The sequence below is a fragment of the Kogia breviceps genome, chromosome 11 (genome assembly GCF_026419965.1).
Source record: "Kogia breviceps isolate mKogBre1 chromosome 11, mKogBre1 haplotype 1, whole genome shotgun sequence".
NCBI lineage: Eukaryota > Metazoa > Chordata > Mammalia > Artiodactyla > Physeteridae > Kogia > Kogia breviceps.
Genome location: NC_081320.1, coordinates 73,277,306 through 73,297,501, shown reverse-complemented (window position 1 = coordinate 73,297,501; position 20,196 = coordinate 73,277,306). Strand labels below are relative to the sequence as shown.

The following is a 20,196-nucleotide window of genomic DNA, read 5'->3' as shown; positions in this document are numbered from 1 at the left end:
ATTCCTTAAATCCTTTCTGATAGATGCTCAGTAAGTGTCTGTTAAACACAAAAGCGCATAGGAGTACCTTACCATCAGAATTTGTTTCCACTCTTCCTAACTTCCACACTTGTTTTAAGGAAATAACACATGTGGAGTCCTATAAAACATATTACATGATTTTTAATCTTAAATATAAACTACCTGATAAAGTAGGTAGTTTGGGTCTTGTAGTGGAATCTTGTCTGGATCTTACAGAGGAATCTCAGATTTCTTCAAATTCTGCTGCTAGGGCCAGGACCTCTTCCACATGTTATAGTTGAAGAAGAAAACAGTGTTATCATTAACACGCTGGTGGATCCAGTGTGTCAGCTTCTATAGAAGGGGCTCACCTTCCTGTATCCACCACTCCAGACCAGCTGGAGGAAGAGCCTGGAAATCACTCTCCACATCACTTAACATTTTCAGAGATCTGAATCATGCCTGGTCCTAAGAAATGCACAGTTTCTTTGTAATGGTCTTTAAAAGAGTATTCCCTCATTCAACAAAAGTCTACTTCAAAGTACCTAGAGTATGAGGTTGAATGTGTGAAATCTTTTTGTGTATTTGTATTTTCTTTATAGGATAAAGATGCACAGAAAGAGGTGAAAAAAATAAACACTTCCTTGAAGAGGTAAATAAAAGAACTTGCTCTTCAACAAATCACATGTGGTCTTCTAAAAGTTAAACTAATCAAAGTTGTGGTTTTTTTATTATCCTTTTTTCTTTTTTGATGTAAGGGTAATATGCTCAGATATCAAGGCAAAACCATGTTTCTGCAGAATGCATTCCACTAGTAGCACTACAAAACTAATCATGTTATTTGAAGGAATCTATTTCCTATAATGTCACTACAAAATGATCTTTAAACATGTACGCTTTATATTTTCCCTATTAAACTATAGTCTTCAGAATATTTCTTGAAGTAAAATAGTTAAGTCAGTTCAATAAAATGAACTCAAGTGAGTGTTTTATTGCTGCTTCAATGGTGACTTTACAAAATAAAATAATTTCATTAATGTGAATGAAAAATGGAAAAAAAGGCAAAGGACATGAACAAGTTGTTGATAGGAGAGGAAAAACAAAAGAGGAAATATAACTAGTAATTTTAAAAATGTGAAGAAAATTACAATAAGATACTGTTTTACCATCAAATTAGCAAGGATTTCTTTTTTTCTTTAAAGAAACGTTCAATGCTGGCAGTGATGCCATGAGATGGACCATTCTCATACACTGCTGCCGGGAGGGCATTTTGACACAAACATTTGGTAAAATGTATCTAGAATCTTAAAAATATGTAAACTCTTTAATCTGGTAATTTCATTTTATGGATATAATCTTAAAGAGAGAAGGTACACTTATGCACAAATGTTCATAACAGCATTATTTTTTACAGCAAAACACTGTGTCCAGCAGTAAGAAAACAGTTAACCATATTTGAATAAAACTGTAATAGAATATTAATTTGACATTAGAAATAATTTCAAAAATGACCTAGGAAAATGCAATCTTAAGTTCAAGTAGAAGACAAATTAGTATATGCACATGATCTCAACTATATGAAAATGTGTGTAGAAAATCATCTATTAGAAATACACTAACCTGGTAGTTGTTCATATTTCTGTGGAGTTATGTTTGATTTCTAATATTTCCCAATTTTAATAATTAAACTAAAAGAATTTTTAAATTGAACTTACCTAGCAGTGATTTCTAGATTCCCCACTACCCTTTAACCAGCCTTATCCTGGAAATCAGATCAAAGCTTAAATTTACTGTTTGCTATCCCAAATGCACAGACACACATACACACTTATGCACTCAATTTCAAGCCTTGACTTAGTGATACCAGTTAATCAAACTGAGCTAGTTTCTCCCTCTTGTCTTTTATAATGGCCCATCGAGATACCTAAATCAATCCAACTGATTCTTGCCCAAACTCTGACAATTGGTCTAACACTGAAACTACTAGCTGGAAGGGACAAGAGTTTTACAGGTACCCTCATGGGTACACAGTATCCACAAGGCCATGGCTACCTCTGGCTATCTCTAAACAGCTAGGTGAATGTGCAAGTCGAGACAGGTGATTCTAGCAGCAGAAAATAATGTAGAATCAACCACGTTGTAGGCTTTGTAGGAGCAGCTCATTCCAGCAGAGTGGTATAAAGACTTCCGCTAAGAATTATGAGAAACAGCGGGAATGCTCTTTGGTGATGGTGGGACTTGAGATCATAATTGAAACATAACAAGGCCTCATCAATCTTGTTTTAACAGAATTCCCATTTGGTCCCTGTAGTCAGTATGTCTTCAGTGGACAAGTTGATGTCCCTTGATTGAGTGATCAGTTTCTGAATAAGGACTTGACCCAATAGGAGTGTAACATTTCTCAAAGTTACTTGAATCTTTACAATCTTGTTAATTTCTGACACATTGGACAGATTTTTCAGTAGGAGGTTAATGGAGGAAATCTCCCTCCTCACGATGGTAATACCATATCCCCTTCAAATTAACATCAAAGCCGTGTTCTGTGCTCCATTCCAGGGTCTCGCCTGGTCATAGCTAGTCTTCATCAAGTCATAAAATCAAAGCATCTATGTGTGATGAAGCCAGCTAAAGACAGTTTCCACATTAAATCCACCTCCCCACCTTTTAAAAGCTGAGTAGTGTTTTCGGATGGCAGCATTATATGTAAATTCTTTCACTTACTCCAGTGAATTTCACACAGTGAACCACTGTGAACTCCTTCTGTAGTTGCTTCACTCAGCATTCATTCTGCTGACCTGGGAGAAGACAGAATAGCTGCCGAGTGTTTCTGAAACAATTTCTCCTGGTGGATCACCAAGGCCAAGCCAGTGGCACAGCCTGCACCACAGACAAAGTACACAAACTCCTAAACTTTCAAGAGAGTTCGCACATGGCTTTGGGAAGGGGGAGTTCTGATCCAGAACTTCTTGAATGTGTTTGATTTCAGAAGATAATAAGGTGCATGTTAAAATTTCTCATAAAACATTAAAGAAGTAACGCAGTGTTCCACTAAAATTTTAACAATTGTCATGTCCATGTAATTTGCAATGTTAGTTATATTTCTAAGTACTGAATATCCTTCATTGTAACATGAAAGTCTCTGTAGTGCCTAAAAGTTGTCGAAAGCTTTTCATCTGATAATTTTTGCATACTTCTGAATTATAAAAAGCCATATAAACAGGTGGGTGAGACCGTAGAGACAATCGTCTAGACTAGCCTTCTCGTTTTACCGGTAAACTGTATACTCTCTGATATCTAAGAGAACTGGTGAGTGACTGAGCCAGGATGAGGTACCAGGTCTTGGAATCTCATGCCTTTGTAACCCATATTTGAACCCAGGGCCTTTTCCATTTAACTGAGTGGAGTCCAATGTGTTTGGCATAGATGGAGGGGGATGGGAGGGAGGGAAGGAAGTCTGAGAATGGTAACACTTGCATGGTTCTACCTGTTCTAAGTGTTTTGCCTATGTTAGCCCATTTAATCCTCACAGCAACCCTATGAGGAGGGAACTTCTGTTATTATCCCATTTACAGATAGGGGAGCTGAAGCACGGGATATTAAATACCATGCCTAACACAGCATGAGATCTGAACTCGGGCAGTCGGCTCCAGAGTCCGAGCTGTGATCTGAACCATCATGCAATCCTGCCAACAAATGGGGGGGTGTAGGGAGTAAAAGACAGAAGGTGGAAGGAGAGCAGGAAATAAAAGAAGGAAGGGAAAGGCAGAAATGGTATAAAAATGCGGGGTGGGGGTAGAGATGGATAGTAAGGAAAGAAGGAAAAGAAAAGTAGAGAGCAAAGAAAAATCTTTCCTTGTTTTTTTGGATATTGATACCCATTTTCTGGTTTCACATCATAAATTCCCAACAGCCTGTTGTGTATCTTGCCTTGTATTAAATCTGTTTTTATATTTCCACCTTCTCTGCCCAAGATAAGGAAAGAGAAAAAAGGGAGGATGGTGAAACCTGTTGTAAATGACTTGTTCCACTTGATCTGTGTGTGTAGGGAGAGCCTTATTATGGACTATATGACCTACTGATTGGGCAATTAACAAGAATATTTCACTGCACAAGTAACGACAAGGTCACATTTTAGAACCAAATATAGTTAATATCTTGATGTTCTATGATTTTTGTAGCTCCCAAACCTATATTTTGCTCTAGATGCCTAAAGTCAAATCATACGTTTTAAAAATAGCTTTATTGAGGTATAATTGACATACAAAAAATGTACAGTTAAAGTGTACACTTTGATATGTTTTGAGATATATGTATATATCTCCATGAAACTATCACCACAAATAAACAGCGAAGTTTGCCCCTTTGCAACCCCTTTTTCCTGACTCTCCCTGCACCTCCCATCTCCAACCACAGGTCTGTATTCTGTTACTAGCAATTGCGTTTTCTAGACTTTTATATAATTGGATTGTACATTATGTACTCTCTTTTTTGTCTGATTTCTTTCACTCAACATAATTATTTTGAGATTCATTCATGTCATAGTGTGTAATAATAGTTCATTCCTTTTTATTGCTGAGGGGTGTTTTATAACATACACCACAGTTTTTTTCCCTCCATTTACCTGTTAATGAACATTTGGGCAGTTTCCAGTATTTGATAATTACAAATAAATATATGAGTATTCTATAAATTATTCAAATTGACATACGCTTTCATTTCTCTTGGATAGATACTTAAGAGTAGAATGGCTGAATTATATAGTTGATTTATGTCTAGTATTTTTTAAAACTGTCAAAACTGTTTTCCAAAGTATGATTTTACATTTTCACCAGCAGTGTATGAGAGTTCCACTTTCTCGACCTTCTTAACAACACTTGTTCTGGTCAGTCCTTTTTTTTCTTTTTTTTTTAATTGAAGTATAGTTGATTTACAACATTGTATTAACTTCAGATGTACAGCAGAGTGATTCAGTTACATATTTTTCATTATAGGTTATTACAAGATATTGAATGTAGTTCTCTGTTATACAATAAAGTCAGTCTTCTTCATTTTAGCTGCTAGTCTATGTGTGTAGTGATATCTACTTGGGATTTTAATTTGCATTTCCCTAATGACAAATTATGTTGAGCATTTTTTCATGTGCTTATTTGCCATTCATATATCTTCTTTGGTGAAGTCTCTATTCAATTTTTTTGCCCATTATTTTAATTGAGATACTTGTTTTCTTTTTTGTTGAATTTTGAGAGTTCTTTATATATTCTGGATAGAAGTCTTTTATCAGATGTGTAATTTGCCAGTGTTTTCTTTCCATGTGGCTTGTCTTCCCCAACACTGTCTTTCACAGGACAAATGTTTTTCATTTTGATAAAACAATTCATACGTTCATGTATCTTGTTCTTGGTGCTGTATCTAAATATTTTGCCTAATCCGAGGTCATAAAGATTTTCTCCTATATTTTCTTCTAAAAGTGTTATAGTTTCTGGTTTTACATTTAAATCTGTGACCCATTCTAGGTTAATTTTTGTATATGGTCTGAGTTATGGATTGAAGTCCATTTGTTGTGTATATGGATATACAGTTGTCCCAGCACCATCTGCTGAAAAGGGTATCGTTTCTCCACTGACTTGCCTTTGCACCTTTGTCAAAGTCAATTTTCCATCTAGATGTGTGTCTATTTATGTACTTTCTGTTTTGTTCCATTGATCTATTAGTAATAATGCCAATACCACACTCTGTTGGTTACTTTAGTTTCCTACTGTCTTGAAACCAGATATTCCTCCAGGCATGTTCCTTTGCTAATTCCTCTTGGCTATTCTAAGTTCTTTGCATTTGCATATAAATTTTGGAATCAGTTTTTAAATTTCTAACATAAAAAATCTAGACGGGACTTTGATTGGCATTCTGTTGATTAATTTGTCTCCTCAACTCAAGGTGGTGAGACTCCTTTATGGTTTCCCTGCTGTGCACCATTGCCTGGAAACTCTCTCCAGACAGTGTTCTGGGTCAATTGTAGGGCTTAACTTTGACTGTCCTTTCTTTCCTGCTGACCAATATCTTGAAAACAATTGATTCATATACATTGTCCATGGTTTGGATTTTGAAAGACAGAAATTGTAATTTGGAGAGTAACTGTGACACTTTCCAGTCCCATAAACCATGATTTTGCATGTAGCAAACTCTACTGTATTGAGTTTAGTTTTTTAAACAAGTTTCTATAATATTCAAATATATCCATTCTATAAAATAAAGCAAGGTGAGCAATTGCACTATGAAATTAACTACTTAATTGGACTTTGGTTAGAACTCTGAGATAATTTTTTTGTTTGTTTTTATATAGCATTCTTAAATTTTGGCCAATAAAGTTTGCATATAGAGAATTAAAGTATATCTTTCCTCCTTCTTAAATACTTTATATTGCCATATCCTAACTAATTTAAATTGGGAAACCTGATTGGGAAAATAGTCTGCTGAAACTTACAGGTAGAAATGGCATTACATACTGTGCCTCTGACAGCCCCTTCCAATCGGGCAGGCTGTGGTGTAGTGTGGAAATCGTCTGGCGCCTAATACTGTCTGTCCTAATTTTTAAAAGCTTCCAGTCATGAAGATAGTGATTTTCCAGTGAAGCTACCAATTCAGTTATTTATTTTGTCTCTTTGCTTGAAATGCATTTTATTTCCTTAATGTTCTTCAGCCCTAGGAGCTCAGGGTACCCAGCAGTCATAATTAATCACATGCATATTGAGCTAATACGGAGTCATCCAAGGACTGATCCAAGTTTGTGAGCCTCAAGCTTATACAATTTGGAGTATTGGGCTTCCCTGGTGGCGCAGTGGTTGAGAGTCCGCCTGCCGATGCAGGGGACACGGGTTCGTGCCCCGGTCCGGGAAGATCCCACGTGCCGCAGAGCGGCTGGGCCCGTGAGCCATGGCCGCTGAGCCTGCGCGTCCGGAGCCTGTGCTCCGCAGCGGGAGAGACCACAACAGTGAGAGGCCCGCGTACCGCCAAAAAACAAAACAAAAAAAACCAATTTGGAGTATTGGTTAAGAAAAAGAATACAAAATTAGGTATGAAAGTAACTTTATTTAGAATGAGAGACATCACCACCAATTATAAAGTTTTAAAAGCTGACAAATGCCACCGAGAAAAATAATATATCATTATTACTTATTAACTCTGCGGCACACCTCTAGGGTACTTTTTTCCTATGTTCTCTCACATACTCTTTGTTCACTTCATCTTAAGACGTTAATTTTTTTAACGTCATTTTCTATAGAGAGGATATAGGATAGATACATTGGTCTTTCCCCTAGCATGAAGGATTGACATTTAGTTTTCATTTCGAATGGTTTAGAAAAGCTCCTCTCAGTCTCTCTTGCTGTTCCCAGTGGTGTGCGGTGGCTTCCTCGGCTGCGCTGCTTCCCCAGGGTGAGTGAGCCTTGGGAGAACCCCAACCCCTGGAGCACAGTGAGCCAGGCTGGGCAGCCCTGCTGCACCGCTGGTCCAGCTCTGCCCGGCCTCGTCACCTCCAGTTCCCGGCCGCATCACACCCCAGCCGTGAGGAGGTCCCAGAAAGCCTGGAAGCCCGGACCGTGGTGGGCCCTGAGCGGGGGACCAAGCAGCACCTTGTTCACATCCTTCTCTTTGGAGTCCAAGTCAGGGTGTAAAGCTCAGTGCAGGCCCCAGGAGCGAGCTGTCACTGGGGCCACTGATGTGGAGGCTGGAAGCCGCCCAATGATCATCCCTCCCGCCACATCCACTACAGGCTGAGGGGCCCTTCAAGCCTTCCCGGTGCAGGGGCTGGGGTGCTTTTAGGGGGCGGGGAAGGACAAGGAGCAGCGGGGGTGGGCAAAAGCCAGGCAAGTGAGTGCCCCAAATAAGAGCAGACTAATACCAGTATCTCGCCATATTCTTCCAACTGCCTGCAGCATAAAGGCCAGAGTCTTCAGCAAGGCCTTCAAGAATGCCCTGTGCCCCCCTGCTCCCACCTAGTCTGTCTTTCCAGCAGGCCTCCCTCACCCCTCACCGTATCCATGCTCTTTGTCCCAGCCAGACTGGACTGATGGTTGCTCAGACCTGCCTGGTGCTCTTCTGCCCTCTGGCTTGGGATTTTTCATCCTCTAGGGCCACCTTCCCTCCCCCATGCCCACTTGTGGAAATCTCTCCCCGCCACTCCAGGCCTGGCTCAAGTGATGGAAGTTCTGCCACCAAACCTTCCTGAGCCACGTGACTAGATGTGCTCTCTCCCTCCTCAAAATAGCAGGGCACTTTTGGGGTTCTTTCTTAGCCCATCCATCAGATCTTCAGCCAGGCGAGGCAAGGACCATCCATCCCTCACTTTCGCATTGCCTGTCTAGCTGTAGGGACTCTCATAACAAGTGTTAAGAAAGTCAAACACCTCAAGACGGAGAAAAACACTTCTCATATTCCCAAGATTCCCAAAAGAGAAAACGGAGAGTCATTTCTATCCTCAGATGTGATGTGACAGGGAGAGAGCAGAGAAAGAGAGAGAGAAGAAGTGAGCAAAGGGAAGGGAGAGGTAGAGCAGGAGATGGAGAAGCCTGGCAGGTCAGGGGCCAGACAAGAGACAGCAAGCCTGAGGCAATGCGAAGACCAGCACTTCCACTGCAAATTCGAGATGCTCTCGTACTCGCCTAAAAGCAATACAGACATCTTTTTAAAATTTTAATTATCTTGTTGGCAAAGCCTTCCTTCAATGAAATACAGACCACATACTAGGGTTAGTCCTTGTGACGTTTCTATGACTCAATTACTTTTTTTATTTTGAAATTTTAATTTTATTCCATTTCTAGACTTTAGTTTTCAGTCGGTTGTTTTAGCAATAAAGTAACTCCTGCAATACTCTAGTGTGAAGCTTAAAATGATTTAAAGGGCCATCCCTGACAACCTGGTAGGGGTGAGTATTGCTTTTGGGGGATACTTAGCCCTTGCACTCATTGTTAACAGATTGGAAAATAAGAAGATAACTGAATATTTTTATTGCTTGAGAGACCTGGTCCTACAACGTATACGTATAGTGACAGCACATATATCGTGTTTCTAACATTTTAAAACTTTTCTTTTAAATGCCAAATAAAGCCTGCTTTATATTCGTATTAAACTTTTAATTTTTCCAAGTGTTACCATGCCTAATATTTCAATGAACACTTTTTACTTGCTGAGACAGGTTGAGAAAGTGCTGCCATCCTTCTCTGACCATCGAGGGGACTGGAACAAAGGTTAGATTTGCTGGAGGTCACATACCTAGTTCATGAGAGAGTAGGGACCAGACCCTGGTGTTCTGACTCCCAGCCCGGGACCTGTGCAATGAAGAAAGAAATCATATTCGGAGCCATACAATCAATCTTAAACCATGTAAGATTTAATGTCCTTCAGGAACTAACTCTTTGTTTCCGTTTCTTTTGTTTTCATTTACCTAAAAAGTGCTTAAGGCAGCTAAACAGCTAGACTTCTACAAACAAAGATAGATTTAGCCAACATCATACATGTGTCTCCCACAGTGGAGGAAATGGTTCATTGGACGGGAAAACAGTATTTAAGATGGGCTTTGGAGGGCTTCCCTGGTGGCGCAGTGGTTAAGAATCTGCCTGCCAATGCAGGAGACACAGGTTTGAGCCGTGGTCCAGGAATATCCCACATGCCACGGAGCAACTAAGCCCATGTGCCAAAACTACTGAGCCTGCGCTCTAGAGCCCGTGAGCCACAACTACTGAAGCCCACGTGCCTAGAGACTGTGCTCCGCAACCAGAGAATCCACCGCAATGAGAAGCCCTCACGCCGCAACTAGAGAAAGCTTGCGTGTAGCAACGAATACCCAATAAATAAATAAATAAATAAGATGGGCTTTGGATAGGGAGTTTAGGATCTGTACAAGTCAAATTCATGGGAATGGCCTGGAAAGGTGCCTTTAGGGTACAATTTACTTACATCTGGTTGTGGTAATTTCTCCAAAAGATGTTGCTCCTAGTCATACTTTGTTTTCCTTTTAATTTTGTTGTAATTATGTGAATTTCCACTGCTCCGTAACTGTAATTTGCTTCATAACATACTTAATGGAGATTATGATCTATCTCACAGTTGAAAATCCCACCTAAACGTGTACTGCTCTAATTGGCTCACCGAGTTGGCAAAAAATTTGCAGTGTGAGGGGAAAGTTTATTTGGATTTTCCCTGACACAGCTAGGTACGGTCAACACTGGGCTTCTTTACAAAGGAGACAGCTTGCTGGGGCTGTGGAAGCGAGAGCTGCACATCCCCTCCTGACCTCTCTCCCCCATCTTGGACTGGACATGCTGTCAGAGCAGGGACCCTCCTTGGGACACATGGGACCTGGGAGGAATGCTCTCCTGAACACAGTTAGCTAGACCCCAACTGAAGTTCTTGATCAAGAGAGGAGCCAGTGAATTGAGTCAGGTCTCAAAAGAATCATCCACACAAGCAGAATGTGCACTACATCTGCCAGCCTATGCGTCAGCCTCAGTCCCCTATTGAGGTATAAACTACACACAACCAAATGCAACCATTTCAAGTGTACAGTTCAATGAGTTTAGACCAAGGTTTATGCCAGTGTCACCCCTACCACAATCAAGGTATAAAATATGTGCATCACTCCAGAAAGTTCCCTCGTGTCCCTTCCCACTCAATCTCCCACCTGCACCCCAGGTCAGGCAACCACAGATCTGCTTTCTGTCACTATAGGTTACTTGTTTTTAACAATTAATGAATAAATGAGCTCATTCTTTCACTGAGCACATTTTGGAGATTCATCTATTTTTATTGGGTATATCAATGGTTCATTCCACTTTGTTGCTGTAATATTGCATAGCTGGAATATGCAACAAATTGTTTATCAATTCACCTGTTTGGGGTTGTTTGCAGTTTGGGGTTATTATGAGTGAAGCTGATATGACTATTCAGGTACAAGTCCTTCTAAGGACATGTTTTTATTTGGAGGGTGGGATAAAAACCTAGAAGAGGAATTGTGTCACTTGGTAAGTGTATGTTAGCTTTACAGGGAAGTGCCGTGCTGTTTTTCGGACAGTTGCATCATTTTGCATTCCCATCAGAAATGTCTGAGAGATCCACTTCTCCACATCCTCACCAACACTTGTCATGGTCAGTCTCAGTCTTTCATTTTAGCCATTCTAATGGGTGTGTAGTGGTATCTCATTGTGGTTTTAATTATGACTAATGATTTGAGCATCATTTCATGTGCTCATTGGGTGCCTTCCTTCCGTGATTCAATTGCTCTGTCTAGTTCCATGACACGAAATTCAATAATCCCACAGCCAAAAGCATCCTTGTCAGCTGCTGGCAAGCTGTTACTTTTTCTTTCTTGCCTTAACATGGGCAATACATTTTAAAAAATCTGACAGAAGCTCTGATTTCCCCCTGTCCCATGGTGAGATCATCCAAACAGATCTTCAGACATGCCCTGCATAGAAAGTTGAGCAGGTAGATTTGAGCCTATGGCATTGGAACATTGCTGGGGAAAGGGAGCTGTAAACCACGTGTCCTTCCCTCTTCTTCCCTGGCTCTTCTCCACTTATAGGAGCACCTCTTGATACAATCCCAATGACCAGTCCTAAGTTCTCTGACCTGTCACAACACAGTCTATGCCACTTACATTGTTATTCGTTTCTATATTTCTCTGAATTTTTAACTACTCCATATGCACATGTATTCATTCCCTAAATACATTAAAAGACATCTCATCTTATCTTGCTTCTGTGTTTCCACGGTGCTCAATAAATCCTTTTAAAGGTAAATTAAATTTGCAAGAGAGGGAGAGACAGAGACAGAGAGTTAACTTAGTCGATTTCAGAGTAGTCATTTCATGTGAACCCAAACTTTTCATCTCTAAGACTTTACAAGATTCCTCCCCACCCACTCCCTACTCTTGTTGACAATGTAAAACAAACCACAGTTAGCCTGGGAATTATCTATACGAAATAAATCATCATATTGTTTTGAGTTTTTGCCCTGCATGTATTAATTTTAAAAGAACACATGTCTTGGTTCAGTCAAAATTTGCAGAAAGCCAGACATCCCATAAAAAGAATTTGTTGGTTGGGATGTTTATCCCTCCAGCTATCTTTTCCCTTTTTATGACTACAGAGAACACTGGTGTTTCTTTACTTTTCAGAATTATCTACTCAGGAAGACTTCTGGCAGTGGCCCTGACAGGAAGTCCCACTGTGCTGAAGCAGTGGGTCTTTTTTTTTTTTTTTTTTTTGCGGTACGCGGGCCTCTCACTGTTGTGGCCTCTCCCGTTGCGGAGCACAGGCTCCTGACGCGCAGGCTCAGCGGCCATGGCTTACGGGCCCAGCCGCTCCGCGGCACGTGGGATCCTCCCGGACCGGGACACGAACCCGCGTCCCCTGCATCGGCAGGCGGACTCTCAACCACTGCGCCACCAGGGAAGCCCCAGCAGTGGGTCTTTATGAGGCCTGGTTACTTCCCGCCCTTTGACTGGTCTGCCCAAAGGTGCGTCAACTCCCACCCCACCTCTGCCAGAAAGAGGATCTTTCAGTCGGGACACTCCACTTGTGCCCCGTGTGATCCAGAGAGGCTGGGCGCCGGCCACACTGACTCACGCTTCATTCCTGCTTCTGTCATACTGTGGTGCCTACATGATGGGGAGTTGAGGGCCGGCGGGAACCCAGCATATTGCTGCTTTACTACAACTGTCTGACACAGTGGAGGACATTCAGAGGGCCACAAAGATCAAACTTTTTCAGAGGACAACTGAAGCCTTCTAATGACTGAGACTCAGTTAACCAGTCTTCTATCAACCGATAAGATAATCAGTATTCATAATGATGATCCTTAAAGCCTTCAAGATCCAGAAGTGCCTTCTGCATTAAAAAGGAAAGAGTTCATCATATGTGGTAAATGTTAATATTTTAATATAATTTTTAAAAATTTATTTATTTATTTTTGGCTGTGTTGGGTCTTTATTTCTGTGCGAGGGCTTTCTCTAGTTGCGGCGAGCGGAGGCCCCTCTTCATCGCGGTGCGCGGGCCTGTGACTATAGCGGCCTCTTTTGTTGCGGAGCACAGGCTCCAGACGCGCAGGCTCGGTAGTTGTGGCTCACGGGCCTAGTTGCTCCCCGGCATGTGGGATCTTCCCAGACCAGGGCTCGAACCTGTGTCCCCTGCATTGGCAGGCAGATTCTCAACCACTGCACCACCAGGGAAGCCCTATAAATTATTTTATTATACTCTTCTAAACCCATTGGTCTCCAAACTCTTTGATTACATGCTTGAATTAGCTTTTAAAAATTGGCATCTCCCAATATATTTACATTTATTTATGTATAAATTATATATATATATATACACACACACATATATATTCTACTAAAATGTTCATGATAAAACACAACATGTAGAACATTTTAAAGGGTGAGGTTACCTCCTTTCTTGATTAAAAAATTCTTAGCAAAGTATAAATAAAGGGGTACTTTCTTAAAAGGATAAAATATATTTATCTGAGCACATTATGCTATTAACACAGAATTTAGAATGATTTGCACTGAAGTCACGACCAAATAAGGATGACTTCACTATTATTACTTAATATTGTTTTGGAAGTACTAGCTCTAATTAGAAAAGACACTTCAATTACAATAGAACATTTGAAACTAATATATTAACAGGGCTAATAAATATCATTATTTATGTAGGTATATAAACTTGCGTGCATTAAAAAAAACCTGAGAGAATTAACTTCAAAACTATTTTCAACAATAAGAGAATTTACTGAGATAGTGCAGTAAAAAATTAATGTGTAGAAATCAATAACGATTACAAATACAAATAACAGCTAGTGAGAAGATGTAATAGAAAGTAATACCTCCTTTACCATAATCACAAAACAAAATCAAACATCTAGCAGTAAACCTAAGTTTCATGCCTGATAGATAAGCAGAAATCTAAGAATTCCAAGGGTTTGAACAAATAGAAAGACATAGTGTATTTTGACTAAGAAGACAGCATACTAAAAGTTAGCAAAAGTTCCTCAGTTAATCTATAAGGTTAGTGTAATTCCAATTAAAGTACTAAAAAGATTCTTTATTGTGTTCTAAGATTCAAATGGAAAAACAAACAGCAAGCATCCTTGTGGAAACTCTGAAAAAGTCAAGTAAGGAAGGGCAACTGTACCACCCAGATGTGAAAAAATGTACTATAAATCTATAATAATTAAAGTGGTATTGTGAATAAATAGATGTACAGGTCAGTGAAACAGAATATAAATATCATAAATACATCCAAATACACATGCAAATTTATTATGTGATAAAGGTGGTGTGTAAAATGAATCATTCAAAAATGAGCCCCTGAGGGCTTCCCTGGTGGCGTAGTAGTTGAGAATCTGCCTGCTAATGCAGGGGACACGGGTTTGAGCCCTGGTCTGGGAGGATCCCACATGCCGCGGAGCAGCTAGGCCCGTGAGCCACAACTACTGAGCCTGCGCGTCTGGAGCCTGTGCTCTGCAACAAGAGAGGCCGCGATAGTGAGAGGCCCGCGCACCGCGATCAAGAGTGGCCCCCGCTTTCCACAACTAGAGAAAGCCCTCGCACAGAAACGAAGACCCAACACAGCAAAAATAAATAAATTAATTAATAAACTCCTACCCCCAACATTAAAAAAAAAAGAGCCCCAGGCCATCAACAGATGAATGGATAAAGACATGAGATATATATAATGCAATACTACTCAGCCATAAAAAAAAAAAAAAGATGAAATCTTGCCATCTGTGGCAACATGGATGGACCTTGAGGGTTTTATGCTAAGTGGAATAAGACAGAGAAAGACAAATACCATATTATTTCACTCATATGCTGAATATTAAAAAACTTATAAGCAAACAAAGCCAAAATAAAACCAAACAAAAAGCAAACATGTAGATACAGAGAACAGAGTAGTGGTTACCAGAGGGGAAGGGACAGTGGGAGGGAAAGTCAAAATGGGTGAAAAGGATCAACTGTATGGTGATGGATGGAAAATAAATTTTTGGTGGTGAGCACATGATAGGGATATCAATAGAAATATTATGTTATAAATCAGTGTTACCTCAATTTAAAAAAAAAACAATGAGCCCCTGGAAGAAAAGTGTGGGAAGCTAGACTAAAATTGAACGGCTGGTTTAGATCTAGTTTAACCAGCAAGAGGCAGCAGCATCTTGAGATCTGTCCTCACACAACACCATGGTGCTCAGACCCACTTCAGGGCACCAACCCTGTTACCTGGAGGGTTACGGTCCAAGTGTGCACAGCTGTGTCTGGAGCTACACACAGTAACTCCTCATGAAAGGTCCACACTCTGAATACCACAGCAGGGAAAGGTATACCAACCAGGAAGGAAACCCAGGCTCAGAATTTAAAAGGATAGGTAGAAAAAGAGAGGAAAAGGGAGGGAGAGAATGGCTGGGCACACACCCAGGGGACCCTTGTCGATGGAACCAACTTGAAGATAAAGAGGTGCCTATGCTAGACAACCGTGGAGATCTCATCACGGAGAGATCTGATGTGTCATCCTGGACCATCCGTCACCTGCAAGACATCCACACCAGGAGCCCAGTGTGGCTTGATCTTAATCAAGGCAAGTCGCCCTGCTGTGCCCAGCTCATAAGGTTCACATAAGAAGAACTTAAAATGACAAATGTGGGTATACTTTGCAAACTCTGATCAGAGGTAATTGTTCACTTTGAGTTGAGTCTTACTTGTAATGTGCACTCACCTCGCTGTTGTCACCTCTTATTTCCAAAGGAGTCACAGACTATGTAGACCCAGCAAGAATCCAGATACCCTCCGCCAAAGGAAGTTAAGGTTAAGAGCCATGGAGTAATCAGCATCTTGCTGCTGTCCAAATGCAGGTCCTGGGAAGGAGCGTTTACCCCGAGAGCCCCCTGCTTCATTTGCCTTGATCTTGGCAGGCAGCAAGGCGTCCCGTGGAACTTAATGAAAGACACGGAGCTCAAGCCAGAACAGGGCAGGAGCAAGGGCTTTCTTGGATGCGGAGCGCACATCAAAGCGCTCTTCTGTGCTGACATATGTAACTCTAGCGGTCTGATAGCACACACACACACAGACAGACTCTCAGGTTCCTGTGGGGAGAAAACAGCCAGAAAGATGTGCTGTATTGAGCTGACACATGCGGTGTTCTTTATGCAGAAGTCTGAAGGGAAAGCAACTAGGCCAAAAATCCACTGTGCTGACCGCAGTGCAAGGACAACCAGGGCTGCCTCAGGGATCCTGGTGGCTTTATTATCTATTTCTAGAGAAAGAGTAGGAAGGGGTCAAGCACACAGCACATGGAAAAGGTACTGCTTTATCACTAGAGTTCATTTATTTCCCAGAAATGTAGGCTTTTGGGAAAGGTGGCAGGAGAGAGAAAAAAATCCTGGATTCAGACTCATTCAAATCCAGACCTTACTATGTGCCTGAACTTGGGCAAGTGACTTAAGCTCTCTGAGCCCTAGTTTCTTTGTTGTAAAATGGTGATAAAAATTCCTACTCTGGGGCTTCCCTGGTGGCGCAGTGGTTGGGAGTCCGCCTGCCGATGCGGGAGACACGGGTTCGTGCCCTGGTCCGGGAGGATCCCACATGCCGCGGAGCGGCTGAGCCCGTGAGCCATGGCCGCTGGGCCTGCGCGTCCGGAGCCTGTGCTCCGCAGCGGGAGAGGCCACAGCGGTGAGAGGCCCGCATACCGCAAAAAAAAAAAAAAAAAAAAAAAAAAAAAAAAAAAAAAAAAAAAAAAAAAATTCCTACTCTGCAGGATTTTGTTATGAAGATTAAATAAATGTGCTTAAAATAACGAGCACATAGAAATGGAGAATATTTCTCAGCTTCCCTCCTGGAGGGACAGAGAATCTTCTGGCTCTTTATATCTTGCCTAGACGTTACCACATTGCTTTCTCTCCCCACACCCCTGCAGCGCCACTGATATTGCTCACATATAAGAATTTGATAAGTGCTAGCTGACTATTCTGGTTGTTTAATGACTGTCTCCAGAGCAGGCCCCACCGTGAGGTCCCTGCCCAGAATCCCAGAAGTGCATGGCAGCATCCAAGGAACTTCTCTTAAGTCCTGGGAGAGGAGCTGTCTTTCATTCCTACACATGTTTCATGGCCCCAATGCTGTGCTGCACACACACTGAATAGTGAACACGTGCCAGTTTTCTTGGCTTCACTGGGTCTTATGATATAGTTCCCAACCCGGGTGAGACTTTCCTGAATTCACATTTTTTATCTGGTGGTATTTTCTGTTTCCCATTGGGTCTGGAGAGCTTGGCAGAAACTCAAGGAAGAAATCCCACACACTGCTCACAGAAGACACTGTGTGAAATTCTTTGCACCCCTTGGCTCTTTTAATCCTCCCTCCAGGGTCATTATATGCCCATTTTACAGGTGATGAGACACAAGTGCCCTGAGGTTAAGTATCTCACACAGTGTGACAGGGCTAGTGACCGCCCCAGCTCAGGGTCATGTCCAGCACTTTCAGGAGATAGTGAGAGAATGAGAATTTTAAGAAAATATAAAAATGCAATACTTTCAGGTGTTTGTAAGCTTCAGAAGCCTCTGGAACCTGGCAGTTGTTGACTTTCTTGCAAGCCTGATGGTCCGGGACTCTCCCTGCCTCCCTTCCCTCTTTCCCGTCTCTACTCTCGCTCGACCCCTTCTTCTCCTTCTTCCATTTCTTCACCCAGTTGGACCCTCCCAAGCCCAGGGGAGGACCTTGGGGTCTTCCAACTGGAGGGTCTCCTGTTAGTGGCGGGCACCCGTCAGCGGCGCCAGGAGCATCGGGTGAGGCAAGGTGGCTGCTAATTCTAGTCTCTCTTTGCACAAGGCTCTCTGCCCTTCTCTCCCTTGGGGTGTTTTCTGTTTCTCCCAACAATCAAATAAGCAGAGTTCCGCATTACCAGTTCAGTGGTCTTGGTACATGGGGGAAAGAGCCAAGGAGGAAACTGAAACCCGTGTTGTATACACTGTTTTCTGGGAAATTCGGGACCGTCTCCTGCATGGTGCAGGGCTGGTTACCACTGTCTGCGCCGCGGGGCCATCTGAGCCTTTAGTGTAAGAGCCTCAGTGGTTGGGGGCAGGGTATGTGTCCTTCTTTCATCTTCCTGAGCTGTGATACAGCCAAGTAGAAGCCACACATCTTTGTATCCACAGCATCTATCGATAGAATAAAACCTGCCACATAGCAGGCACCCAGTAAAAGTCTTCGGGAATCAGTATGGAAGGTGAGTTGATTACACTGGGTGCTTCTCAGAAGCCTGTAGGGTTGGGACCAACGGGTACATCATGGACAGGTAGGAGCAGAGGCACGTTGGTGTCCCCTGATCTGGAGTCCACACCTAAGGACATTTCTTGGCATCTCTCATACCAGCCCTGCCCTGAGAGGTTCTGCGCCTCCTCAGCACTAGGAGGGCCCGGCCCATGTTTCCCATTAAGGTAAGCCCCCAGCTTGCCAAACAGGGCGTGGAGTTCCTTTGTGCTCAGCTTTGACTTGAGTTCCGTGATGATGAAAATAATTATACTTTTTAAGCAACTGTTAAAGGCCAGATGCTATTCAATACTTCATATATATCATTTTAATCTCGCAAAGGACAATCTTCACTTTAGAGCTGCCTTTTAGGATTTTAGTCATCGGGATTGTTCTTATTTTACGAATGAGAAAACTTGCCCAGAGAGGCTAATTAACTGGCCTAAGCTCACACAGCTAGAGAACCACAGAACTTTGATTTTAACTCAGGCCTGTCTGGTTTCAAAGTCCATTGACTGGCCATGGATGGAGGCTGACATGCAGTCTTTCAAGTTTTTCTTGAGCACCCCTGGGGGCACTGCATTTTCTTACTTCTTTGTTGGAAGCCCCGACCTCCTTTACTAAGAGGCACAGTCCCTCCTATCTATACACCCTGCTCCTCTAATATATTATTTCCATTTTGATGGAAACATTCACCCTCCCTTTCACTCCTATTGTTAACTAGAAGGTCCGGCCTCCACTCAGGGAGGAATTAGGTTTGAGGGCAGATGAGGGAAGATGCCTCTTCCTTCCTTACCAGAAAATCATCCTGTGTCTGCATCTCAACCATGGGTTCCCTGAGGGTTCAGGAAGAACAGCAAGAAGGGATGCCGGGCTGGTCCTGCCTTCGCATGGCCTTAACATCTCCAGTGTCACCATCTGCCCCAGAATGCTAAAGATCAGGCCTCGCCGTGAGGATTAAATGGAACAAGGGACACAAGGGTGCCCAGCACAGTGTATGATTACACACACACTGCAATCCCTGTTTGCCCCCTCCTCCCACATCTTAGAATCTCTGTCTCTCTGCTGGACCATCCTACCATCCTCCCGGGCAGGCTCCCCTCTCTTCACTGCAGATTAATGTTCCAAGAAGGAGGAAGACCCCTGGGCTCTGGTACCCAGTGGACAAACAGAAAGAAGCAGGCTTTTTTTCTCTCTTTTTCCTGTTTCTTTTCTTTTCTTCTTCTTTTTTTTGGCCACGCCCTGCAGCTTGCAGGATTTTAGTTCCCCAACCAGGCCACCACAGTGAAAGTGCCAAGTCCTAACCACTGGACCACCAGGGAATTCCCAAGAAGCAGTTTCAATGTGGGGGAAAGGCTATGTGGGCTGGGAAGACAGAGAATGCCAGGCCTAAAGCTCAGGGATGGGAGGGCAAGCTGGTAGGAAGATTCAGGATCTTGTTTTTTCACTGCATATGAATGAGTCTGTGTGTGTGTGTGTGTGTGTGTGTGTGTGTGTGTGTGTGTGTGTGAGAGAGATTCAGGTGGGGGTGGGTGGCAAGAGAGAGGGAGAGAAATAATAGCTATAATTAATAGTCATCATTTTTGAACACCTATAATCTAGGTCTAGGCTTGAGTTCTGGCCCATTAATAACCATCCATGTGACCTTGAACCAGTCATTAAACTCACTAGGCCTGTATGATCTTATGCTTTACTGTTGTGAGAGAGGTATTATTATTCTGTGCTAATGAACAGACTGGTTGAAGTCACACAGCTAGGGTGACCACTATGATTACATACTATGTCCCAAGCTTCATAATGAGCATCTTTTATGTACATCACTTAATTTCTTACTACATTACTTAATTTTCACAAAGATGCAAGAAAATGTTAATAGTCCCATTTTACTTGTTAAAAAATGTAGG

General features: G+C 42.1%; 1 protein-coding gene across 4 annotated transcripts in view; it reads left to right on the top strand.

Moving 5' to 3' along the window:
* The window catches only part of RMDN2 (regulator of microtubule dynamics 2), a 109,428-nt gene extending 103,049 nt beyond the window's left edge, over positions 1-6,379 (top strand). For 3 of the 4 annotated variants that reach the window (XM_067007777.1, XM_067007779.1, XM_059078832.2), the window contains exon 11: positions 603-6,372. In XM_067007777.1, the coding sequence (XP_066863878.1) occupies positions 603-656 (54 nt within the window). In that variant the 3' untranslated portion in view covers positions 657-6,372. Of the gene's footprint in view, positions 1-602 lie in introns of all 4 variants that reach the window. The other variant, XM_059078833.2, reaches the window with a different exon arrangement.
* Positions 6,380-20,196: the final 13,817 nt, after the last annotated feature.